The sequence below is a fragment of the Embiotoca jacksoni genome, unplaced genomic scaffold (assembly GCF_022577435.1).
Source record: "Embiotoca jacksoni isolate LCO1_2020_lvr unplaced genomic scaffold, fEmbJac1.0.p SCAF_1, whole genome shotgun sequence".
In the NCBI taxonomy this organism is placed as follows: Eukaryota; Metazoa; Chordata; class Actinopteri; family Embiotocidae; genus Embiotoca; species Embiotoca jacksoni.
The window spans coordinates 25815621-25843156 of NW_027185229.1; the positions used below are offsets into that span (position 1 = coordinate 25815621).

The 27536-nt window shown below is 40.6% G+C and overlaps 1 protein-coding gene across 3 annotated transcripts in view; it reads left to right on the forward strand.

The window, feature by feature from the left end:
• pnp4a (purine nucleoside phosphorylase 4a) overlaps positions 1 to 15155 on the forward strand; it is a 23442-nt gene extending 8287 nt beyond the window's left edge. Inside the window, exons 4-11 of one of the 3 annotated variants that reach the window (XM_069149997.1) lie at positions 4088 to 4146; positions 9447 to 9595; positions 12436 to 12599; positions 13061 to 13164; positions 13815 to 13990; positions 14178 to 14368; positions 14491 to 14570; positions 14821 to 15155. In XM_069149997.1, the coding sequence (XP_069006098.1) occupies positions 9465 to 9595; positions 12436 to 12599; positions 13061 to 13164; positions 13815 to 13990; positions 14178 to 14368; positions 14491 to 14570; positions 14821 to 14967 (993 nt within the window). In that variant the 5' untranslated portion in view covers positions 4088 to 4146; positions 9447 to 9464 and the 3' untranslated portion in view covers positions 14968 to 15155. Of the gene's footprint in view, positions 1 to 2985; positions 4147 to 9446; positions 9596 to 12435; positions 12600 to 13060; positions 13165 to 13814; positions 13991 to 14177; positions 14369 to 14490; positions 14571 to 14820 lie in introns of those variants that run through there. The other 2 variants (XM_069149989.1, XM_069150005.1) reach the window with 2 other exon arrangements.
• The last annotated feature ends 12381 nt before the right edge of the window (positions 15156 to 27536 follow it).

Here is a 27536-nt window from a genome sequence, read left to right on the forward strand (position 1 = left end):
TTGGGTGGTTGAGGTGTTTTTCCACTGGACTGATATATATTGAAGAGTGTTCCGGATATTTTGCCTCCTTTGTATTTGTTAAAGGGGCGGACAAACTATTAGGAACATCTGTACGACATTATTAGATTAATACTGATGCATCAGTGTGTAAAAAAAAAAAAAAAGTTTTTCTGTTACGGTTGCGCGACGTGGAGCTTCTTCAGACAGAGTTTCTACTCGGGCTGCAAGATTCTGGATAAAATGAGAATCTCCGGGTTTTGTTTGGCTTCGAATTGAGATTGTGATTCTCTCACAATTTTTTTAAGTGCACTCATTTAAACATTTTTTTTTTTTTTTTTTAAATCGAATGATACCTGATACAGAGGCGTGTTATGCTGCCATACCCGCCAAGAATTATGTTCATCTAGCGAGATTGTTGCTCATGTTTTGGGGCCGTTTTGTCTGCACAGCGTGAATTTAACACATTTCATAATGACCTGAAGCTGAAGTCACACGGGATGCGTTACCCTGCAGCTGCAATCAGTGCTACTGAAAAATGCATGCACCCTTTATCAATCAGTAATGACACTTCAAACCCAACTTTGATCGGAGTCATGTGGTTTTATCAGCACAATTTATCATCATTAATGAACCTGACGAAGACGGTTACGGTACTTACTACCACTTGGCCAAACCATTACAGTGTGTGACAGTTCTCAGCAGACCTCTGACCTCTTGATGTTAAACACACAGACACATGTTGAGCTGACCCAGACTGGCGTTACCTTGGCTTTTAAAAAAAAATACTCTGAAACAGGCTGTAGCTCCTTCAGGCAAACTGTCCCGAAGAAATAAATGAAACGGTTACGAATAATGACAAATCATAAGATTATTACTGCGTTTACTTTCACGAACCCTAACTGTGTCACGAGTCAACAAGGTCGGGACGGACTGGCTTCATTTGGTCAAATAAATAAATGTAGTCAAGTAAAAAGTACAATATTTCCCTTCTGAAAAGTGAAAGATGGCTGCACGTCAGAACTGCAGCAGATAAACTGCAGGTGTGTGTGTGTGTGTGTGTGTGTGTGTGTGTGTGTGTGTGTGTGTGTAGGACCTTTTAAATTTAAATTTGAGAATCAAACAAGTCAACCTCTGAAGATCATCTCAGCTCTCGTCTCCCCTGCTGTGTTGCATCAGCAGCTAATTAGGAGTCAGACTCTTCCTCTCATGGGACCCTCAGATCTCTCCCTCATTTACCAAAATAAAACACTCTCGCAGTGTCAATAACAGCAGAGGAGCAGGCAGACATTTGAATGACGCTTCCTCACACGTGAGAGCCGGTTTGATAAATCTGTGGTGAGGATTCACTGAACCAGACTGACTCTGTGAGTGTTTCCTGATGACGTTGGGTGAATTTTGCGCCTTTTTCGGTTTTGGACGTTTTCGCCCCTCGAAGGCGTGAATGTGACTTTAAAACAACTCCCCTGCTTTATTACTTTACGCACCAAAACAAATCCCAATATTATTAATAGGCTACATGAATATCATCTTTTAAACTCCTTTTAGGAGTCTTGGATTGTTTGTTTGTACTTTAACGCAACAAAAGCAGTTAATTTAGGTCATTAATCTGGTGTGACTGCAAGTTCAGCACTCGAGCCAACCGGCCTGGAATAATGCACTAACGCATCCTAATCCTGCATGAATGCAGCATTATGAGCATTTCTAGATTTCCCATTGGTGTGAACGGTTGTCTTTTCTCTGTGTGAGCTGAGGGCGGCTGCAGCCTCCCGCAGGATGAGCAGCTGTAGCTGAAGGATTGAAGGATGGGTGGCAGATTATGAGAATGTAAAACCTTCAGATAAGAAAACAAACACTGGACCTGCAACACAACATTCATGATTGACAGGAGACCCTGTGATTGGTGTCAGTTTCTACTGTTTGATTACCCCGAATGCATCTGAACAGAAACTCTGTTCAATCATTATAAATAAAAATAAGAAAAAACGGAATAAAAGTGCATTTGATACAAAACTAAAACTATTAGCTCATAAAAACCTAAACAATGTAAATATAGACGAAATATTAAATATTAATTCATATGTTAACTCTCAAACGTGTGTGTGTGTGTGTGTGTGTGTGTGTGTGTGTGTGTGTGTGTGTGTGTGTCCATGGTTTTGTTGCTCTCCTGTGCAACCATCAAACGCAACTCGAGGCAATACCCTTCTCACACACACACACACACTCGCCCATACGCCTCCGACTGAAACAAACAAAACAAACAAACACACACACACACACACACACACTCCTTCCATCACCATCCGGCTGCTTTCTGCCGTAACGAGGTGCAATCAACACGCAACGCTGACCAACACACACACACATACACACACACACACTTAGGCTATTTGAAGGATGTAGTCAACCTCTGATTGCAGAAGAGTTACAGTGTTGACTTGTTTGTGTGCGTGTGCGTGCGTGCATGCGTGTGTGTGTGTGTGTGTTGACCTCATACTGCCATGATGTCACATCTATAACAGTTGCATTAACAGCAGCAGCAGCAGCAGCATCATCCGCCACTTCCACGCACTTTAAAATTTGTAAAGATTTATGCAAAAAAAACACCTCAATGTGTTTTTTCCTGGTAATTTATTTATCTTTATTTGTTTCGAGTTCCCACGATACGAATCCAGAATTGTTCATAAGGAACCAAACTATACGCGCACATGGTAGAAGCTCCTGCCGAGGACATTGAGGGGACGTGTGGACGTGCTGTCTTCTGTACTTTCCCCCGGGATTTGTGCTCTTATAGACGTTCTCATGTTGTGCAATTAAAAGTAAAAAAAATTATGAGCTTATTACACATTTTTTAAGACTCAAAATATTTAAATTTGACGACTTTCAGTCCGACAAAAAAAACCAATAATGGGTGCAAAATAAAAATCGATCTTTTTAACTCCGGGAGCTCTGTAGGATTCAACATCTCCACGCCAGAATTTATTTCGAGAAGGCTTTGAAATTCTAAAAAAAAAAAAAAAAAAAACATTGAATTTTTGTTAAGCTTCCTCTGCAGGACCAACACGCCTTCATGCAGAGAGCAGCACATTTACTGTGTTCGGCTGTTGCCGAGCGCCGGCGACAGTCGCTGCCGGAACCTCGTCGTCACGGCAACGATAATAAACCGGTGGCTAACGTTGTGAAACGGTCGCAGTTTGGTTTGATTTTTAGTCACCGACGTGAACCGGTTTGTTTGGACACATTTGTCAAGATTTAATTACCCGCAATTCATGGAAATACGGTTGTTACGTTTTTAAGTTTTTCCAAAAAAAAAAAAAAAAAAAGTAGTTATTATGAACGTAAAACAATTAAACCGTCACTTGAATCAAGTAGAAACAATTATTCAGCCGCATCATGAAACAGAACGATGTATAAGGATCTCTCTTATTATTGTTGTTGAGGCCTGTCTATCAGCGGCTGACATCACGTGATGTTAATGAACACAACACGGTACGGAGAACCGAAGTCTACGAGCCGGTCACTCTTTCTACGGTTCTCCGTAGTAATTTCTCCGACCACTAGAGGGTGCAATAAATGTAGGTTTGTGTCTGCTCGCACTTACAGCCGTGTTTTAGGGGAGGACAGTACACGCCGATTATTATCAGAGACACACTGGATCTTTAAAAGACTAATATCTGTAATAAAAACAGCACAGTTACCTCACACCTGCTGGATCTGGTGTGTGTGTGTGTGTGTGTGTGTGTGTGTGTGTGTGTGTGTGTGTGTGTGTGTGTGTGTGTGTGTGTGTGTGTGTGTGTGTGTGTGTGTGCGCGCGCAGGGATCTGACAAGAATGTCAGCATGATGCAACGCACACACAATCACCAAAGTGTTGATGGATCAGTGAAGAATTCCTGATTCTGACACTCAGACAGTGAAGAACTTCAGTGAGATCACACGGACTGTTAAGTGACTCAAAACACACTTTCTCACACTCTGCTGTGATGTCGGCACTCGGCTGGTTGGGCTTCATCGACTCCGATCTGCTGCCGTTAATAAGGACTCAGCTGTGTGATAATTGTTCACAGTGGCTTGTTTGTTTCTGTCGGCCAGATGCGAAGCGAGAGCAGCTTCCAGCCACCAGAGGGAGACAAACTCCACCAGCTCTCCCGGTATGTTCGCCGTTATCTCCCTCTCTTCTCTCTCGGGTTTGGTTTGGTTTGTATTTTGTTGTTTAGGTGGTTTTTCTACGTTCGCTGGCTCGCATAAGGTACATTTATAAAGTCAAAGTTGTTGTCAAAGTCAAATTGGATTTCGTGCCGTTTCTTCGCAACAAAAAGCACCTTCAAAATAAAAGCCCAAACACAATTGCTGGACTTACCAGACACATGTTTTAATTACTGGGTGTCAATGAATATATTGATATTTAAAAAGCGAACTACAGAGAGTATTTTCAGAACAATTTATACTAAAATCTTTTCAAAAACAGGTTAAAAATGTTTTAAAATATGTGTCCAAGCCTCCAACTGTTGGATTCATCAAAGTCAGTGTTCTGCAGGACACTGTGGATCAGAAATGGTCTCTAGTTTATAAAAACATCTTCACATTATAAAAAGTCTTCTCCAAAATAGGTCTCACTTCATAAACATATTAAAACCGTTTCTCTTATCGACTGCTTTTGTTTTTGTGTTTCAGATCATAAATCTCAACATTTCTCTCTTAAAAAAAAGCATCATATGCTCCAGTAATTAAAACATAAACAGTATTTAACGCATCACGTTGAGACTTCGCAGAAGAGTTTCGTGTTTGTTGTGGTAATATTTGGTTTAGTGGGAAGTTTTACTTCCCAGGATGTCGGTCAGTATGTCCAGAGGCGGCGGTGGCCTCGTTGAAGCTGAAACTTTTTGCTTTTTCTCTGCGGGGAAGTCGGAGAGCAGCAAGAATTCAAACTTGTGATCGTGAGCTGATGGTCACAAGTCAGCTGCAGATATCATTTTGCATGTGAGTTTTGGAAAAGGTTGCAGGCGTCCGCAGGGGGAAGAAGTGAGGTTTTATTTTTATTTTGGGAAAGATGAGGCTCGTGTTTAAAGAACAACTTCATGCCAAATTTTCGGTGCTGAAAAATCAAATGTCTTTTCCATAGCCACTAATACGTGTAATAATATTCATATTCAGCAAAACTTTGGTCCTTTAGATTAAAACATTTGATTCATATCTTTTTTTTTTTCTTTTTTTTTTTGTCCCCTGCTGTAACAACAACAAAGAAAACTGTGGATCACGGACGGATTTGACCACGAGGGTCGAAGTTCAAGACGCATCTTTTTATGACGAAGTAGCATTTCCCAAATGTAAACATACGAGATGCAACAGTGGATACTTTCTGCATTACGGACTAAAAGTAAAAAAGAAATAGTATGCGATTTGAAACGCAGGAAATATTTCCATCGAACTGCGCAAGAAATTGATTCAAATGTTGACAGCAGGTTTGTGATATGATGCAAACGATGAGACAGCTGAACATAAAGGACGCAGGACATCCGACATTTGCTCGTAACTGATTTTGACTCTCATCACGAGGAGTTTTTTTTTAAAAAGACTTATTGTAAAATAATTCATCTCAGTCTGTTTCATGAAGCCGGTCGAGTCGAGTTTATTTTAACGACTCTGAAACACCAGAACTTTCAGATCCAAGACATCAAGCGCAGATCGTATCGATCCACAGTCACGGAGCAGCGGTTATTCAATCCGAGCTGGAAAATGAAGAGTAGGAGATCAAAGCGAAACATAACGAAACCAATGGAAAAGCTCAAATTGAGCTTTTATCACTTGCTGAAGACGAGCGTGGAGCCTCTCGGTCACATCGCCTCTCTGATTAGTGTTGGCCGTCCACATGACGCGCGCGCACACACACACACACACACACACACACACACACACACACACACACACACACACACACACACTCTGATCAGTGAAACAACCCGAAGGAAACGTTACACACCGTCACACCTCGACCTCTGTTTCGACCTTCTCACACACGAGTTCACAGATCGTCACAAACTTTTCTTCTTTTTTTTTTTTTTTTTTTCTGGGATTTTCAAAATCAAATTACTGACAACCTCCTGCACATTAAGAAACTCACGTTAAGGAAAATACACACGAGCATTAAATTACAGAAGACCGTCTTTACTCACGCTAATTGTATTACAAAAAAATACTTCTTAACTTCCAATTCAAATAGTGAGATCTAATTTACAACTTTGCTTGCTAAAATTAAAGTTACTTCCTGTTTTTTTTTAATTATTATTAATACATCGAGGCTCTTATTTCAAAGACTCTTTTCTTAGTTGTGCGAGTCGGACGTCACACTGACAGAAAAAACACACACACACACTGTTTTTATTAGGACGCTCGGAAAGAGACGGAATAAAATCCTTTTTCCAAAAACATCCAGCAGACAGTCTGAGTCAACTCGCAGAGAATCTGAAATATTCTCTGACTTTTTCAGGATTTTACACACACACACTTTGTTTTTAGAGACACGCGTCAGACTTCGAGCATTTTCACTGTTTGTCCTACTTACACAGAGAAAAAAAACCACAACTTTAAATGTGTCACTGAATACTAACAGAAATCCAGTTATATTGCTCTTATTGGTTTTCGGATCAAATCGTCTGCTGTTTAGTGTTGTGGGATTTATGGATTTCGGGACAGGCTTTAAAACTAATTTCTCTCAGGCTAATAGAAAATAAAGTTGAATTCAATTCAATCTAAATGTGCTGGAAGACAATTGACCGCATAAAAAAAAAATACTAAATGATTTGAATTTAGTAGATTTTTGTCCCCCATCACCCCAAGTTAATTAAAATTATTATATGCTTGGCAATCAATAGGTCTGTTAATAATTAGTAATAAGAAAAAAAATGCCTGAATCTAAACTGCTCTTCAGTGTTTTGTATGTTTTTACAAAATTACAAGGTAAACTAAAAGATGTCTTAAAGTAAATGACTCGAATCAATCCCAGTTTTTGAAAACAAACTTAGAAGGACTTTTAAAATCATTATTTCACTCCGAATTGGTATAATAGCTTCAATTTAAAATTCACAGCCACAACAAACAAAAACAAAAAATCCCGATGACACTTTATCACAGTGATCTGAGTGAACTTTAAGCGGTTTATAAAACTATATGACAGTTGATGTAAAACGTAGGCTGAATGCAGCTCAGTAAAGCCGATAACGTATATAAAAAAAAAAACTCGATCGACCCGAGTACGGATCTCTGAGGTCACCTGCTGACATCCCTGCTCTAAACCACAAACAATAAACCTATAGTGGCGATATAGAAAAATTCAGTGGATTACCGAAGTCATCAGGATTCATCCTCTGGGCACAATGAATGTCTGTGGGATGTTTAATCACGATGCATCCGGGAGTTGTTGAGGCATCAGTCTGGACCGACGTCATGGACTCTGGCTGTCTGACGCTGTATATGACACACCGCTGCTCGTGTTTAACAGCTCATTGCTGGTTTGATCTACAGTAGAGAAAAGTCATGCGTGTCACAAAAACCCGTTTGGACATTTTCAGGCCTCACGGTCGAAGCAGCAGGAATTCACGTCACGTACGACCGAGAATGCCAGATATCCAAATACCTCTTTAATGGACGCGGTCACATTTTTCACATTTTCGACAGAGGTGAAGGGAGGCAGTAATGCCGAGCCTTCAGCTGAGCATTAAACACACACACAGAGCGGCAAAGACAACTAAACCTGGAATATATCAGTCAATTCAACACGTGACGGTGAAACTTAAAGTCAAATGACACTAATTTATGAGCTGAGGTCTCCGAGAGGAACAAAAGGCCTTGTTTTCTGTCGATGGTGATTTCTGATCAAGTGCATTTTAAACTCAAAACAAACTCAGCGATGTCGTGGAGAATTAACCACAACGATGACTCCATGAAGAACTAGTACGAAGCTGCACTTTGATCCAGGACTCATTACGGCGTTTTAACAAAGCAATCCTTGGATCCACTCAAAGGAGGCTAACGTTAGTGTTTAAGATATTAATAATGACCACTTTCCTCAATAAAACTTATAGTGATGTTATGAGATTTCAATCTCACGTTACCCGAGTTCACCCGTTGTACCGTATCATTCTCAGGTTGTATATTCCATATTAATATAATATTATATTGACTCCCTGTTGAGGCGTGGCGTTACGAGACAGGACGGTGCTAGCTCAGGATCCTTTCTGAATGTTTTCAAATAAAAATCGTACATATTGCACCGCCTGATGTGCAGGAGGATGAATAACATTTACGGGCACTAAAATTTGTGCAGCGAGTCTCAGCAAAGTCCAGCTGACATGCTGGTTTCTTAATTTGCTCGTGTTTTATCAAGTCATGCAACCACACATACAGCTGCGGTAAGTATTAGATTCACATCATGTATACAAATATTTAATGGCACATACGATTTCTACATCCTTTTTATTTTGTATTATTATTATATAAAATACTTGTTCCTCAGTACAACATGAGCCTCTCTCTCGCTCTGTGTCTCTAACCACCAGCTGCCCTCTCGTCATTAACCTGATAACCATCTTCCACATGGCTTAAATAACACACATACAAACACACACAACTACACGCGTGTTGGTATGTGTGAAACTAAAAGACAAAAGACTGAATAAAGCACAGAGATCCATGTGTTTCATGTTCACACAGAAGAACACCATCGGAGTCATGTGACGTGTGTGATCAGTGTGCTTTTTGTTCAACTTTGTATTTTTAATTTTTTTTTTTTTTTTTTTTTTTAAGATCATTTTGGGTTAAATTTTGCTGAATAAATGTGTTTGTTGTCATTTAAAGTATAATGAGGAGTTTGGAGGATCACGTTTTATGAATTGAATGGACTTCCTGTCAGTCCAGTTCTGGTTTTCTTCAATCAGAACCACATGAGCCTCATTAGCAGCAGCTGATCAGAGCAGCGGCGGAAGAACATGTGAGGTATGTTAGCGGTCATGAGGCTAAAAACCAACGAGCTGCTGCTTGTTAAACGGACACACCTCCGATTCTCCACCTGACCGGCTTCAGGTCCACAAAATTAACTTCGCCAACTTATACGTGTTCTTTTTTTCTTTATAGTTAAGCTACGCTGACCAGCTGCTGGCTACAGCTTCATACTTAATGTACTAATGAGAGAAAGCAAAGAAACACATTTCCTGTTGTTTTAACTGAACTTCTATTGTAATATTTTTTGCAAATCATTGTGAAGAAGCTTAAAGGATAAATTGGCCTCAACGGCCGATGTCCCCCGGTGGTGACTTGTGGTATTGCAAGAACAGAAACCCCGCACCCAACCCCAAAAAAAAAAGATTTCCCCCTTAAATCAAAACCATTGACAAGCCTGTCAGTTTTTACACTTTTCTTATAAATACTAATTCGCGAAACTTTCTTATTTGTAAAGCTTCTTCTGCGCCGACTGATGTCCGTGGTCCGAGTGGGAACTCATGGGGGGCCGGGGCCACCAGAGGAAACGCCAAACCGCAGGTGCAGCGGGCCACACGACCCGGAAACAACCCGGGAGCGAGAAAATGTGTTTGGCTCCTGTGCGAGGTGAGAAATCTCCGATGAAGCGAGCTGGCGTCATATTTTAGTCTGTATACGTTATGATAAAACATCTCCGGTTAGATTGGAGGACTGAAACTTGAAGAAGCTGCATATTTTGTTCATGTTGGTGATTATATCTGATAAAAACCAAAGTACAAAATAATACATCACAAATACACGCTGAGGGTGTGACGAGAGAAAACCTTAAAAATTCATACAGATGTGAAATTGTTTTTGTTACTGTTAAAATAATGAACATTTATTACCACTGTTTTTACATTTAAAAATGATTTTTCTTTTTTGCATTTTTGTGGCTGCAATGAAAGCTGCAGCCTCTAGGTGGCGGTATCAGCACTTAAGAATGATAGTCTTTCACATGTATTTAAATTTGTGTTATTTTCTCTCACCGTCCATCCTCATACTGTACATACGGGGTAAATCCGTGCGAGTGTGTATTTTTGTGGTCACGCCTCAATTACAACTAACTGTGTGAGCACTCGGAGAACCAGGCGGTTCTTACACAACCCAAAAAAAAAAAAAAAAGAAATCTCCACCCACACATTTCTACAACGCTGCGACGCTATTGGCTGCTGCTGATGAATGGGCGAGTTGTTGATCAATCAGGAACATGTGACCGGCGAATATGTAGGATGATCGGCATCAGCCGGCTGCACTCTCACTCTTCCATCCTCACACACTCTCTCTCACACACACACACACACACATACACATACACACATACACACACACATACACACACACACACACACACACACGCACATCCCTCTGCTGTATTCATCTCACGCCCGTCATGCACAGCAAAGAGCAGATCAGGTGAGAAAACGTCTTTATTAAATCTTTTTTTTTTCCGAACAAATATGTGTTTTATTGTATTATTACTTTAACATCTTTCTCTCAATGTACTAAATCACTGTTTAGTGAACTTTCTGGCTCAAAATATCACAGATTTGTGGAAAGTCTTTTATTTTTCTGCCTCCTGGTCCTGTTAATCAGCTTGCAGACCCTTTTTTTGTTGTTGTTTTGTTTTGTTTTGTTTGGTTCTTAATCCAGAACCCCAAACAGACTTTTTAACACTTTATAAAACGCCCCGTGGTTTACTGTGTAATCTAGTTGTATGAATCAGGTACCAATAAAGGACTTTTATCTGCTCCCTAAAGAACAAGAGTCTAATAACAAGATATCTTTTTCTAAATTTGAGAAAAACAGTGCTCATTAATGAACAGAAAAATGATTGTGACTGAGACAGACTGACCTGTTTTCCTGAGTTTTTGGAGGATTTAAACGTGCTACCAAAACAAAAGTACGGTAAAGTAATTAAAGTAGTTTTTTTTGTTTTTTTATTAACCCAACATTTTGTAAATATGATGCTCACTAATGCTGGAGTGCAGTTTTGGAGTAAAAAGCTTGAATAGAGGGTGTAAACGTTTTGGAATAATAATAATAATTTACGATGGACTTTAAGCAGAGTATAATTTATTTGTCCTTTCCTATAAAAGCTATTCTTGGTCCTCGTCTGTATCTGAGCTGATGAACCAGAGAAACACCAAGTATTTTTCTGGTTTTGCTGCACGGCACCGTAAAAACTAAATTGTGAGGCAACCAGACACACGTCGTGTTACAACATCTTAATGAGCACAAACTGGATTATTTTAAACTTTTGTGCAGAGCCGAGCCAGCTGGCTGTAACTTTGTATTTAACAGACAGTTATGAAAGAAAATAAATGTCCTGTTTCTTAAAACTGTCAAACTGTTTCTTTAAAACAGTTAATTAACCCTAAGTCACTTTATGAAGGTAAACAATAACATCTGTGTGTTTGTGACTATTCAGTCGCACATTTTCCTGCAGTTCGTCCTGATGCTTAACATTTTTATACAGTTTCACAGTTAGAGACGCGTCAACACGGCAGCTTGATGGGATCCAGCAGGACAACAACAGGTCATAAATAAACCAAACCGTGAACAATGAATGCTCAGGTTATGTTACATCCTGCAGAGAAACACTTCTTGTCTCAATTTTGACCTGTTTTCGTTTTGAATCGCTGAAATTTCAAAATATTCTGTTTGAACCTGCGATATTTGTTTTCTGAACAGTGACGCATTCATCGCCGTAAACGTTGGCATAATGACGGGTTTTTTTTAGTGCAACAAATACTTATTATTATACCGCTGCAGCCGAACACAACGCTAAGCAGCAAGTTGCAAAACAATGGGCCTCATTCACCGATACCGTGTTAAGATTTTCCTTAAATTCGTACTTAAGAAGAAAAGTCTACGTCATGACGTGTTCTTAAAGCCCGGATTTGTTGGCGCCTGTGTTCTCGTATCGGTGATTCCCACGGTCCTTGTAGGTGGGAAGCCCGTGCCAGTTGTTCCTACTTAGCGTAAGTAAATGCCCCGTCGATGCCCATAAAAGGGCATGAGACCGCAGGGCCGTGTGCACACCCAGTCGCCCCGGACTCCGACAGGTGAGGTGATGCTGCGGGATGCTCATTAAATTATGAGTTGTAATAAATATCGTCGCGTACCAGAATATTGTACAACAGTAAACTTGATAAGCAGGTAATATTTTGGACCCGATCCGAAATGTTTTGAACTCAAATAGATCCAAACAGAGAGGAAAATGCTTCGCTGACAGAAGCATGATTCTCCAAATAACTACCAGAAAAGATGTAATAATAATAATAATGATGATGATGATGATGATGATGCCGCCGCCGGCACCCCACATCAGAGCAGATTGTCCAGTCTGGAGAGAAGTTGAAGTTAAAAATCATAAAAGGTTATTTAAAGCACTTCCGTCTCCTTCCTGTTCTTCGTGTCGGCAGTCATGACGAATACCAGAAGACGGCCGATTGGTTGATGACCCAGACGAAGCACCGCCCCCAGGTGGCGATCATCTGCGGGTCCGGACTGGGCATGCTCGCCGACACCCTCAAGTGTCAAGACTCCTTCGCTTATTCGGACATCCCGGGCTTCCCTCAGAGCACAGGTACCATAATACTACTATTATTATTATTATTATTATTATTATTATTACTAAACCTCTAAATTATTCCGTTTTAAAAATGACAGTCGGACATTTGTTCAACACTAATACTTGAAAAGTCGTCATTTAAAAGAGCAAAACCTTTGATAATTCTTTCTTTATTGATTAACTGTACGTTTTCTCACGTGTAAAACTGTTCATTCACATATCAGGCACACAAAATCCTGATTTACAGTCAGAGGCGGCTGGTTTTTTTTTGTGTTTTTTTTGCTGCACGGACAAAAAGAATTGAGGCGAACTAAATCCTTGTTAAATTAGTAAATAATGAATGCATTGAATTCGGCAAATTGTTTTTGCATTTGTCTCTGAAGACACTAAACATCAGATCGCGGCGACGGATGCGAGTTCAGGTGTGGTTTGATTTTGGATGAAACTGAATTTGCCGGTCTGTGTGTGTTCTGCAGTGCAAGGTCACGCAGGTCGGCTGGTTTTCGGGGAGCTGAAGGGGAAGACGTGCGTGTGCATGCAGGGTCGCTTCCACATGTACGAAGGACACTCGCTCTGCAAGGTACACACACACACACACACACACACACACACACACACACACACACACACACATGCAGCAGACTTCACATTTCAGTGTTTTCAGGTGTTGACGGTGGATTTCTTTCCAGTGGGCTGATTACAAAAGCTGAGTCACGCAATCTCGCTGCAACACACATGACCGTAATCAGTGGCACGAGACTGGACCTGCAGTGTGTGTGTGTGTGTGTGTGTGTGTGTGTGTGTGTGTGTGTGTGTGTGTGTGTGAGAAGACACTTCAGGTCATGCATGAGTTTGGTCACATGCAGCCTTTTAAACAAACTGTTCAATGCTGCTATTGTTACCCTCTATGTAAAACACACACACACACACACACACACACACACACACACACACACACACACACACACACACACGCACAAACCCAAAACCCACTCTAATTTTGTGTGTCAAAGACACTGCGAGTACCTGACTCTCCCCTAGGTGGCGCTCTGTCACAACAAAACCGCTGAATGAACACAAAACGCACTTCTGTCATTTATACTACCTGAAAAATAACTTGTTTCCATGACAACAGACCTGAACGGGAAGCTTCTTCTGTTTGAGACAAATGATGACTGAGGTTCTGATAAAAAAATAAAAATTAAAAAAAAATACCCGTCTGTCGTCCAGACGACGTTCCCGGTGCGAGTCTTCAAGCTGATGGGGGTGGAGACTCTGATCGTGACAAATGCTGCCGGCTCATTGGCTGACGGCCTGCAGCCTGGTGACATCATGATCATCAAAGACCACGTCAACTTCCCTGGATTGGTCGGTCTGAACCCGCTATGTGGGCCCAACGATGACAAGTAACAGCGACACTACATACCTGGATATTGTTGTTGTTGTTGTTGTTGTTATTATTATTTATTTATTTTTTTACTTCTTACATTTTAACTTTTAAATCATCATGTTGACAAAGTCGTTGTTGTCCCTGTTGCTGTTTTATTGTTGTGACGTTTGTTTTAACGTTGCTATTTGTTTGTTGTTCTACAGGTTTGGGCCTCGCTTCCCAGCCATGTCAGGTTGCTACGACAAAGGCCTGCGTTGCCTGGCGATGGAGATCGCCAAGCAGCTGGGCGTGGCCGGCCTCACGCGGGAGGGCGTGTACGCCATGGTGGGCGGTCCCAACTTTGAAACCATCGCTGAGGCCAGACTGTTGCATCGACTCGGCGTGGACGCTGTCGGTACGACGGACCGTTTCACATCAGACACGCCATTGATCGAGTCACGTCGGGATCAATACTCGACCTGAACTTCGCAGCGCTGCTGTGATCGGTGTCCGTAACCTCTGCTGGTCCCTTTTCAGGTATGAGTACGGCTCCTGAGGTCGTCGTGGCAACTCACTGCGGGCTGAGAGTCTTCGGCCTCTCTCTGATCACCAACAAGGTAACACGCATCGATCTGTTGATCAGCTTTGATGGACTGATTAATTGTGACTTGATAGAAGTTTGATTGATTGATTGACTGACTTACTAATAAACTGAATGATTGACCGGGTAATTGGTTAATTGATTAATTGACTTTGTACTGCCCGCAAGAGGCAGATTTGAGGACTCAGTGATAGATTGATTGATTGATTGATTGATGATTGATTGATTGATTGGTTGATTAATTGATTGATTGATGGATTGATCAGGTGGTGAAGAGTTACGAGGACTCGGACAGCGTGAACCACGAGGGCGTGCTGGAGGTCGGCCGGCTGCGTTCTCACACCGTGCAGCAGCTGGTCACCGAACTGATCAGCAATATTGAGATCAATAACAACACCAATAACGCTGTCTGAACACACACAAACACACATTGTGTAAATAGTAGTTGTATTTACAACCGTTTTTAGAGCTTCCTCCTGTTTTGTTTCTCATCCTTCATGTTTTTTTTTGTTTTTTTTTATCTTTGCTGTAATTTTATTTTTAAGTATTCACTTATATTTGATGTTAAACCCAAAAGTTGTATAACAATAAATGTTGTGTTTGATGGTGCTTTATTTTAAGAAAACACAACAAAGATTTTTTTTTTTTTTTTTTTTTTTTTTTTTTAATATATATTCTCTTGTATATTGTTTCTGTTGAATTGTTGAATTTTTAATTTGTAAAGGATTTCACTGACTTCCTGATTCATATTTATCTTAAATATTAAAATATGCTGCCACACCGGCTGCTTCCTGTATCCTGTTCATGTTGGTCAGCGTTTCAGTCTGAGCTCCAGTGGGACCAGCTGCAGTTCCTCCAATGTCCACCAGATGCTGCTGAGTTAAACCTTTGACCAAACTAAAGTGAACCTGAAACCTCCCAAAACTTTTCTCAATACAGTTTTGTTTTTCTATGAAATATAATTCTTTATCCTCTAAACTAAGGAGACAAAAAAAAGGGGGGGGGGATTTTATTTTGAAATGACAAATTATAAAATGGCAAAAGTGAAAGAAAGCAAGACTACTGTCCCGATCATAGACTGAATACACAGATGGATGTGATGTTATCCAATTGTTCGCATCATTTTAACCAGCACCATCCTCACGGGGGGCAAGTTACACTAAAAACCTGAATATAGCATATATAAGCTGCTTTGTAAACGTTTTATTTAACACCAAAATTGCATATAAAGGTTATTAAAATTGAAATCCATCAAGAAAATAAATTTACTTTTTGCACACACAAAAAAAAACAACCTCCATATTAGAATTCTTTGAGGTTTCATTGGTAGTTAACTGAGGAACGAGCCATCACCATGGTAACCCGAAAACTGGTTAAAACTGAGCTGACAAACATGAAAACGCCGGCGTCGCCCGCAAATGATGTTTACTGCTGCGTCGTCGTCTTTTCCGTGTCCATGACGAGAGTCCACACGCGTGTCGGACGTTAGCCGAGGTGAGCAGCACTCTGCATGTCGTGACCACGAACTCGCCATTTTCCACGTTGAACACGGTCACAAAAAAAAAAAAATCCCATCTTAGAGAAGTTAAGGTGTTTTTCAACGTGAGCGAGAGATTTCCTGAAGCGAGCGGCTCTCGGTGGTTCTTAAAGCTGCTCGGCTTCACCATCAAGCTTCTCGTTTGTGCGTTTTAGTTTCAAAATGTCTCGAAGCCATATTTCCTTCGCGTTGTTTTATACTCACGTTTCTTTCTTCTTTTTTTTTTTTGCTTCCACAACTATTCGTTTTAAAAATGTTTCCGGTTGAAGCAGCGTTGATCAGCTCAGTGCAAAACTTTCCTTGTTTCCAGTTCAACAAATTCCAACAGAATGTTTTCTTTCAACTTTTTTTTTTTTTAGGATCAACTGATGTTTCAGTTCATTTCTCAACAACAGAAAAACTTTATTCGAATACAGTCCTGAGGACAGAGGCAGGTATGTGCAACAAGTGCTTGCTTGTAGACAAAATGATTTACAGGATTGTTTGTTGAAAATATTGCAAGTTTGTTAAATCAGGGAAGAAGTTGGAGGCTGCAGTGTTCGTTACGACATCAATCTACATTCATGAAGCACAAATGAGTCATTCATGTCCATTTTTTTACTGAAGTAGATTTCACTGCTGCCACTTGGTTTGTCTTTTTCAGGTGGATTAAATGTTTTTTTTTTGTTTCTTTTTTTCCTTTCATGTTGATTTTGTCACCTGGAAACCCTCAAACAGAAGTTTGTCTTTCGATCAAATCACGTGATCTTCATTAGCAGAATAAAGTTTTGTTTGAAGTCGAGGAAGAAGTCACATTCATCCACGTCAGATTTTAAAACTGTCTGCTGAGGGACGATTTTAATGATAAAGCTTCTAAATGGACCTTTTGTGAGACTGTTTTTCTACCCCTGGTTCAAAGGTCAAGAATACATTTTAAACTTCGGTTTTGCCGCCTGCTTTTCACGTACCAGATGGCCGAGTGGTTGGCCTTTGACCTCTTCGTCGTGTCCCTGGTGATTCTGCTGCTGGTTATTATGGTTCTGGGGCTTCTGTTCTGGGTCTTCAAACACGTCAGAGACAGGTAAAACCCCAAATCTGCTTCAAAAGGCTGCATCAACCAAAACGTGTATTTATTTTTTTGCCTTTTCCTAGAATCGAGTGACTCGTTAAAGCTTTGAATCTTCAAAACAATATAAAGGTCGTTGGTATTTCTCTTGTTGATGCTAATATAGGTTATTTTTTCCCACAAAATATTGATTTAAAAACAGATTTTTTTTTTTTTTTTTTTGCTAAGAAAGAACTTGCTTAGATTTCAAAGACAGACTGAATATGACATCTTATTATCTGATTCAGAGCAAAGACCACAAAAAAACCCAAAAAAAACCCAGTTTGTCGGCTCTGCAGGTCTGAATATGTGTTGTGATCCAAGAGTTTTGAAGCGTTTCTGTGGGTTCTGGTTCCTCAGAGACTTCACCTTGCTGCAGATCTCAGCAGGACGACCCACTCGCGTGCTGACCATCAGAACCAAGCCGGCCCACGCCGAGAAGCTGCTGGACTACCTGCTGGACCGAGTCCTTCTCCAGGAGAAGGCAGAACTAGAACTTGAAGGACCAGTAGAGGAACTTGGATCGGATTCTTCAGAGGGACCTAAATCGGGTCCTAAAGTGAAACCTCGAGGAGAAGGTGAGTCAGACGCTGCTGTTTTTCTTCCCCACAGAGGTAGGTGTGAAAGTAGGAGTTTCTCCCACGGCAACAGCGTCTCCTTCTTCTTATGCCGACCGTGAATATAAACACAAAGAAAAAAAAAAATCATGCGGAAGTTGACGCACCAAAAGTGGTTTTATCGTTGTATCGGCAGCTAAAACAGAAGCTGAAGAGGTGTTGACGAATCAGCTGAATGAAGTAAAAAGAGTTTGTCGGTTAAGTTGAACTGAAGTCCTGAAACCGGTTAAAGACTCATTCATCGTGAGGTTCAGTCTTGATTTGAGGTGTAAGTGCTGAAAGAAGTCGACGTGTCTGTTGAGGTCTGGCAGGAAGTAGAAGAACAGCGTTATGTGTAAAGCTGGTCATTTAGTTTAAGTACAATAGAGTCCAGATGGATCATGAAACAGGAAATACAAATGTGAGAGGTGGTTCATCAAAATTAAATTAAAAAAAATAAAATCTGATTCTACAGAATTATATTTTTTTATTGAAATAGAAAAGTAAAAGGAATCATTCCTCTGTTGCTCTTCCAGAAGCTCGTCCAGCTTTTTTCTACTGTTAAGGATTTTTGTCATCGAAATCATACGAAAAAATATTAAGGCCACATTTAAGAAGAAGAAAAAAAAATAAGAGGAGGACGGTTTTTTTTTTTAAATTTTGCTTGCGAGATAAAAGGTGTCTGGAGAAGGCACATAAAAACAGAACTGGCAACGCTGCCTGGCTTTGTATTGTCAACTAAAATGATGATGATGATACTGCGAGGTAAAACTGACATGTGAAAAACTGGATTTATCCTAGAAGATCGTATCTTAATTCACTTTATTGATTTGAAGAAAGGGATGTTGATCAATAGATGGATATATAATTACATGGATACATACATACACACGGCAAAAGCAATACAAATTACAGACTAAAAATAGAGGTATGAATTTTTTTGTTTTTTTTAAATGTACAGTACATACAAATAAAATAGAATGAGATAATTAAAAAAAAAAATTCAATTCAATTCCATTCAAAACAGTGCGACAGTGTTAATGATGATGCAGGATGGGTTATTACTGATTGAAAATCTGATTTGAAAAAAATAAACTGGGCGTGGCTGGATGTGTGGGAGGGGCTCTGTGGAATGTCCTTTATGATGTCATAGAAGGGAGGCGGGGCTCTGTGGAATGTCCTTTGTGATGTCACAGAAGGGACCGCAAGCTTATAAATATAGCCGGTCTTTTGAAGACAGTCAGTTCTCCACAGCTGACGCAAGACGACGCTCACGAACTACAAATAGGATCCGGACACACGCGGAGTATTTACAGAAGACCGAGTTTTAAAGGAGCTGAAGAAAAACCCGGCCTGAAAGAAAAGATGTTCGCAACGAAGCAAACCCAGTTGGGCAATATCACTACCGTCATCGACCAGGAAAATCTCCAGCCCATCATCCACAAACATTTGGAGGGAATCTCCGAGGCCCAATGGAGCATGCTGAACTCGGGGACCTGCGAGTCCGACACGGCCGCCTCCCTGGCGGACATGGTGACCGAAATCATCCACACGGTCTCCATCGACACGCTGAACATCATCCTCCCCATGTTTCGTAAGGCCATGATCCCGGACGATTCTCCGGCGGTCGTTCCTAAGAAGGACTTCAGGGGAACCCTGGGAGACTTCCTTTCTTCCTGCTTCGCCGGCGCTCTCAAAGTCCCGGAGGAGAAGTGTAAGAGCTCCGAGGAGCTCGCGGCGCTGGTCGAGCAGGAGGTTTCAGAGAAGGTGAAAGTGGTCGTCGGTAACGCCATGGACAGCCCCGTCTGGCCCTCAGATTCAACCATTCATGTCAGCGGCGCCATGTCCAACATCAAATCCCTTCGTCACATGGTGTCTCACGCCGCCAGGTGTCTCAGGGTGTGTGTGGAGAAGATGAAATGCAAGTGCCCGGGTTGGCGGCGGCCAAAATGCCGACAGTTTTACCCGGACTCGGGAGGAGAGGTCGTGGTCATAGAGGAACCGCAGGGAGGCGACAACCAGAGCATGAAATCTAAGATCTGCGTGCACTCGGCGACCGAAGCCGTGAGTGAAATCCTCCTCAAATATTCGGCAGATTCTTCGGAGGTCACGGATGAAGATGGCTACATTTCCCTGTTCAGTGAACCTGAGATTTACAACGCGGCGGCGGAAATTGTCAGAACCGTAATTGAGGACCTGCACTACTGCGACTCCGGAAATCTCGCGGGGCCCGCGGGGGAAAGTCGGCCTCATTTCAGAAGGACGCTGATAGTCGATAAGCTGAAAACCTTTTTCCGCCCGCGGAGAGCACCTTCACACAACATCACTGATGCCGACCAAAAAGCTTCTAAACGCGCTCTTTTCAAATTTGCCCAGCCGCAGTTTGAAAACATGAAGGCTAAGCTGGAGACGGCATACGAAACAATGGACACAAAGTCCCTGTTGAATATCAAACCGAGTCTAAAATCCTTTCAGTTTGCAAAGGAAGCTGCTGAATCCGATTTACCGGGATATATTTCAGAAATTCCCAAACCCTCCAGTCTCCTCAACAAACGGACGCTGATCCCGATTAACAAAATCGACTCTTCCTCCGTTGATTTTGACAACATCAAACCTCACGTGGGCAAACTGTTTGATGATTTAAACCAGCCGGATAAACCTGAGGAACATGTCAGCAAAATACTGGAGAACATTAAGCGCAGCGGGAAAATTAGGATGTTTTCCAAGGACCTCACTGATAAAATGTACGATCATCTGATGCCCGGCAGCTCGTATCTGTTTCCCGTTCCCCAAAGGGTAAAAAGTTTTTCTGACTCTTTCATCCTTTTGAAGGGGACGACTCGCACCGCAGATTTTTCTCCTGAACTCGTGTACGCCATGACGGAGGACGCGGTGGGAACGTTTTTGCAGCAGGTGCTCCTCTGGATCGGGAAGGAGCCGTCGGATGAAAGTCACAATCAGAAAGTGTCCGGTGCGCTGCTCGACATCGAAAAAGTACTTACATCGATGCTGTTCTCAGACGAAGAGGACGAGTTTTCAGAGTCCTACGAAGACAACTTATCAATACCCTCGTGGAGATCTCCTGTCTATATTATTAATGATATCGAAGGGGAACCGCAGGAAGACGGCGTCGTCAGGCCGGAGTCCTCTCCGCAACGGAAGACCAACAACAATCTATTCCACGCAACCGTGGAAAAAAGTACCGCCATCATCGTGGAGGCTCTGTTGATGTGGATGAACATGAACACGTCCAAGAAAAGCAACGTGTCGCTGGACGACATCATCGACATCCGCAGCCGTCTGTTGAAGAAGGTGCAGGATGAGATGGACGTCACGGCGTCCGCCGTCAGCATCGACGACAACATGGACAAGTTCTTCCAGGTCTTATACGAAGACCTCCGCGACGAGTTTGGATCCGCGAACAAAATGACGGCCGCCGCAAAGGCATCAGACGGCACGTCGTTTGACGACGCTGTCGTGAGGGAGCTGAAAATCAATCTGGAGTTTGTCCCCAGGCCGACAGCCAAGAAGACTTCAGGCAGGACGATCAGATCAATTTTGTCATCTATTTTCTCCACTTGAGCCTCGAGCTGCTAGGTTGAGTACGGGTTTCCTCCGGGCGCTCCGGTTTCTTCCCATTGTCAGATATTAGTTTAAAGGGTAATACAAAAAATTAAAAAAAAAAAAAAACATCAGCAAAAAAAAAAAAAATGTTGTTTAAATATGTAAAATAAAAAAAGAAGAAGAAGAAACATATTTTGATTTTGGTTGTGTTTTCGTCTGCTGTCAGATCTCATCGAGGTTGTTTCTGAAACAAAAAGTTAAATGTTGCTTCAAAGTGTTGTTTTATGTATATCTCGTTCTTTTGAGAAAAGTTCATGTAATTATGAGACTAGTTTATAAATCATCACTAAACTTGAAAGTGTGATTTAATGTAATGATCGTGGGCTTGATTTATTGATGTTTTTTTTTCCTTTTTCTTTTCCAGCAAACAATTTTGGAAAAGTCACATTAAAAGTCTTCCCTTATTTAAACAGATGCAAACTTTTACAAGAAATAGGAAGTGTTTTGTTGCCATGGATACAGTGAGTTACACCGCAAATTTTTTTAAAAATTACGTATAAGCCTGTTTTCTGTTCTTCCAGTGGTACAAAGCTTAAAGAAACTGTCAACAACTAAATCGGCGTGGTCAGTTCACTTTTGTCGTGATCGTCATAACAAAATATGAAACCGTCTCCGGGTGGGCGGAGCTTGACGGGTGGTTTTACACGACGGCGGAGGAAGAAGGAGCACGAAGCAGCACAATTAGACAATTTAGAGGTGCGCTATTTAATATTATTATGTGACGGTGAACTAAATCAGAGCACAACACATCTTCCATCCGTTCGGGTTGGACTGCTTGTTGTTGCATTACAAGAAACCGAATGAGTTTGTTGCAGGTACGGACGGAGGAGGTCTTTGCAGGGACGTCTACAGGTGGAAACGCTGCTGACTGTTTTGAAGTATTTAAAATAATAATAAAGTCAGATTACGCGATCATTACATTAATTCAACTTGGAAAATGTGCTTTCTGTTCACACAAACTTGAGGAAGATCTATCCTTAAAAAAATGTAATTGTTTTACATTTTACCGCGCAGCTAAAAATGACATAATATAAGGTTTGAGTGATGGATTTGATTATCGAGTCATGCATAATCAAAATGTGTGAGAAAATGTGATTCATACTCAACTTCTCCAAAATCCCATAAATTACACAGAGTGAATATAAGTTGTACAGCAATGTACAGCACAGTGCTGTTAACATGCCCGAATAAATTAGTTTTATCAAAGAAAAATTGTGGTATTAAGAATAATTATATTCTCTCTCTCTCCTGCTAATATTTACAGTATCGTCGTACGTCACTGGGCTGCCAGTCAAGATGACAGATTGGGGCAGCGGCTCGATTAAAAAAAATGATGTTTTTTTGTTTTTTACAATTTAATAATTTCCGCAACATACTGAAATCACTATTACTGATTAAAGAGTTTTGTTTTAATAATTCAGATTCTAATTTTATTTTAGAATTTAATTTTCTCTGAAATATGTCACATTACAACACATAACGTGAAAATGTATTTTTTGGCCCGTGGGCCCTTCGTCCAGATTAATCTTTAGCTTTTTATAGGAAAGAAAGGAAAGTGTGTGTGTGTGTGTGTGTGTGTGTGTGCGTGTGCGTGTGTGTGTAAATGGGAAGCCTTGTAAAGTGCTTTGTAGACCACCAAGTTGCTGCATAAGTCCAAACCATTTACTATTCCTGTTCAGGTGGACGTAGCTCCACCTTCTGTAACCGTGAAGGGAAAGAAAGACTTTACTGAGACTCCACTTCTTCTATTTGGAGCTCGAACTAAACCGTGAAAATTTACTGACGGCGCTTCAGATTTTTCTTTTGTAACTTTGACTGAAGATTGATGTTTATTTTTCTCTCCCGCAGAAAAAAAATCTCTTTACAGCAATCTGTGGCAGTGGATCAAGATTCTTCCTCAAAAGGAGGAACAAAGTCCGTATGAATTCCTCTTTACGTATTATAATGTCACTACGTTTAATTTATTTTCAAACGGTGAATGGATTTGACGTCCGTGTCCTTCCCTCCAGGTCCGACCCTTTCTCCGGTCGATGACCATCCGGTCGATGACCGTCAGACCGACGACCGTCAGACCGACGACCGTCAGACCGACGACCTCGACGTTCAGCAGCTGGATGAATCCCATCATTCCTCTGTGAGCGCTGACGAGTCCATCAGAAATCTTTGGTGAGAGGAGGACGAGCAAGATGATGCGACAGGACATTAGAAAAAGAAAATAAATGAATCTGCTATACTTCCTGTGAGTACGGAGACGTTTTCTCGAATACAGGAATGGAAATTAAAAAAAAATTTAAACCTGATTTTATGAATATTTCCACGGTGGTGGTGAAAGTATTCAAGGCCTTTACTTAAGTGAAAGCACCAACACCACACAGTGAAAACACTCTTACAAGAAAAAGGCCTGCACTGAAAATATTACTGAAGGAAAAGTATGCATGTAGGAAAATGTACTTTATAAGTAAAAAGTACTCTCTGCAGAAAGATGGCACCTGCGGGTGTCATATTGTTATAACATTATGAGATTATTATGATTTATGCATCAATGTGCAAGTAACATTTTACTGTTGTTTTTAACTGCCTTATTTAGGAATGTAACTAATAATAATAAACCCTTCAAATAGTCAATTTATTTTTGAGGAGAAAAATAATAATAATAATAATAATAATTCCTTGAAGAACAGGGCTCTAGCACCATCAGTGCTCGGGCCCTAATTATTTTAATAATTTAAAAACAAAAATCGATTGACAACTTGGTTGGTTTGAATTCTAAAAGCTGTGAGAAATGTTGAGCACAATTACCGACTGATCAATAATCCAATTATCCAAATTAAAATGTGTAGCCCACCTTCTCAACTCCAATTGTACTTCAGGGTCTTCATATCGTACCGCTGAAACTGTGAGTTCAAACTCCCATGCGTTCATATTTATCCCTCGCTTTCTACTTTGAAATAACATTCCTTTAACACATGAATATTTAAGCCACACACATTGAATGAAAAACAGTCAACATATATTACAAACTCTCCCAAAAATAAATAAATAAATACCCAGGATTTTTTTTTTTTTTAGTCAGTGTGATGGTGCCTTAACGTCGGCGTGCTTGTTGGAGCTCATTTAAATCCTCAAAGAAAAGGACTCGCTGTTCCTCCATTATTTACAGATAGATAAGAGCGGTAGATAACAAGTCTTTGCAAACCTTTGTGTCCAGCAGGAGGCGCTGTGATGAGGGGAAAAAGCCGTCCTGCGTCTGTCCCTCTGCAGCAGCGGTCAAGGAGCACATCTACTGCAGCCAGAAATTCACAACGCCAATGAGTTTCCTGTGTTGCTACTACAAAGCTCCGTGTCATCGCACGTTTATCGACCCATGCTCACTCAGAAACTCAAAACAAAGTGCTTTTCTCTAAGAACCGAAAAGTTCTCTCTGCTTGTCCTGATTGGCTGGCAACAAATTGACACGTCACCAACCAATACGGTGAGGACGTGAGCGGTTCAAGGGCAGCTCAAAACTGTAGGACACTTCAGTACTTCTCCAAACTATACCTTTATCTGCCTATGAACGCAAATATGCAGTTTTACAGAATTACAAAGAAACACATGTAAACAAATTAGCAGGGCGCTGCACATGATTAACATGATTAAAAGTAGAAGTTGGTTGCATGGGAAAAAAAAAAAAAAAAAAGTACTTAAAATCTGTGCTGCTTATATATTATGACAGAAGTGTTCAACTTGCAGGTGAAAAGGTTTTGTCTTCTGTGTTGAGTTGTTTTTAAGTTCATATTTTGTTGATTAAACTATCGACACGGCCTCTAAAGCGTTTGCAAAACAGGAAAAAGCAAACCTGTTTTATGCATTCAGCAAATTAAAAATAATTCTTGGTAGAGTAACAAAGTAGAGTAAAGCTGAGATGAGTCAGTTCAGTTTAAGATGGTTGTTACGTTTCCACTTGTGACCACGAGGTGGCAGCAGGAGTCAATATTTGACATCACGCTAATGCTGACAGTACAAAACGTGCACTGCCTGTTTGATGGGACATCACCGTCTCTATCTGGACTTTCTACTTTAATATTTCAACCTTAAAAACATTTGTGAACAAAGTAGAGATTGAATTATGATATCCAACTGAGTTTAAAGTTGGAAACATCGATTCCTCTAAAAGACACAATTACACAATTATTCAATTAAACTCTATTTCATTCAGAAATATATAAATAACAATATCAAAAGATAATTCCTGAAATGATTATATGTTAATGTCAAATGTACTTTTTGTGGTAACAAAATTTAGCAAAACAACAATAAGATCTTTGAATATTTAGTAAATAACAGTGCGTATAAGTTTTACAGTAATACATTTGAAACTGCAGCTTGTGATTTATGCACGGCATTAGTTTGTGGTATTACAAGTAACGGGAGCGTCTCTTTCTCGCTCTTTATTCAATTTCGGGAAATTTTCATTCAAGCAGCTCTAAAACGACTTCAGCTGAGACAGCAGTATTTCACCAAACACGCCTCATCCTAAAATCTCTTTTACTCAACGTTGAAACAGAAACATTGATTGATTTTTAACTTTAGCTTCAGCCTCAGTCTTTCAGTTTGATATCATGTTCGTGAGTACGGATTGAAAACCCTTTTATAATGATGTCGTTTTTAAAATGAGTCAACTGGAAACTCAGCCAATTAATTAAACTAATGTGAGTTTCACCAGCCAGCTGATTAAAACTACTAATATGCAGTTGATATTTCAGTCATCAAAAAGTAAAAGGAGAGATGCTTTCGTCTCATTCTGTCTGAAAAAAGGAACTAATTGTGCCAAAATCTGTCTTTATTGTCAGTTTAAACAGAGCAAGAAAGGAAAGAGTGACAGGCAGCATTGGAGCAGGAAAATAGTCTCGTATGTATAAAAATAAAAAAAAATAAAAAATTGCTTTCTAAAGTAACTAAAACTGAACATAGAAAGTCCATCTGAGTGTCAATCAGGAATCAGTTCGCCTGCAGAGGGACTGAAGCAGCCGGTGATAAAGTTCATGTACATCAGTGATTCTGTGAAACTTCAAACTTACAGGATGCAGGAGGAAGCTCCGCCTCTTAAATTTAAACTTTTAAACTGAGGGGGAGGACAAAAACCAAACATCTGTGATGTGTTGAGTTTCAGTCGGGACATTCACACTGACACAGAGGAAGTGATGTGTGCTCCTCTATAACCTAATTTTCCATCGCTGCTCGTGTAAACCATGGAAACCCAGTTCTGCCAGAAAAAGGCATGAAAAATTAAGAATGATAAACATGAAAGTACTCATGATAAGTACAAGTCGAGGGGTGGGGGGGGGGTACTTGATGAAAAGTCTCACTCTGAATATCATAACAGGTCAAAGTTGTATGATACCAACATTTTGACCGACTCGCTGTCGTTTTCAAACGGTCTTTTCCTTCGTTCCGAGCAGAACGTTCTCGTCGTAAACAGAGTTAAATGGGATCCACAGCCGTCGGCTGTCACGTCTGAACCAACAGCAACATTTTAAATGTCCCCACCGTGGGATCAATAAAGTCTGAACTGAAGCTGAACTTGATCTGAGTTGTTTGTAATTAAAAAAAAAAACGCAGACGACAGCAACGATTGATGAAATGGGAACAAAAAAACATGATGAATTGAAAGAAAGTACGAAATCTACACTTTTTTTTTTTCAGAAAACCATGTAATAATCTGAATTAGTACGACAAAATGCATAAACTTGCCAAAAAATGTAAACTCCGTCCACCGTGTACGTATTATAAATAACGTTTAGCGTTACAGTAACTGATTGACGTACTAGCTGAACAACTTCTTGCACATCTGATTCTTGCGGTAACAACTGGGACAGTCGGTAAACTAGTCGTCCATCAGCGAGCTCGTTCGTCATCACACAGCTGGTTAGTACACCGGATCTTCATCGAGCCGGTTACTAAACTGGCCTTTTCACTCCTAATTTGGTATCTTCATCAGTTGGCCAGCAGGTGAATTATCAATTTGTAAACTGCCGGTTAATCTGGTGTCTTCGTCGATGAGTTATTTAATCAACTGCCTCTTTGTTAAGTAATCCCACATGACGAGTTCTTATTAACAGAGTTCGTCCTGTTAAAAAGGAGTTGTTTTTTTTTCCCCGT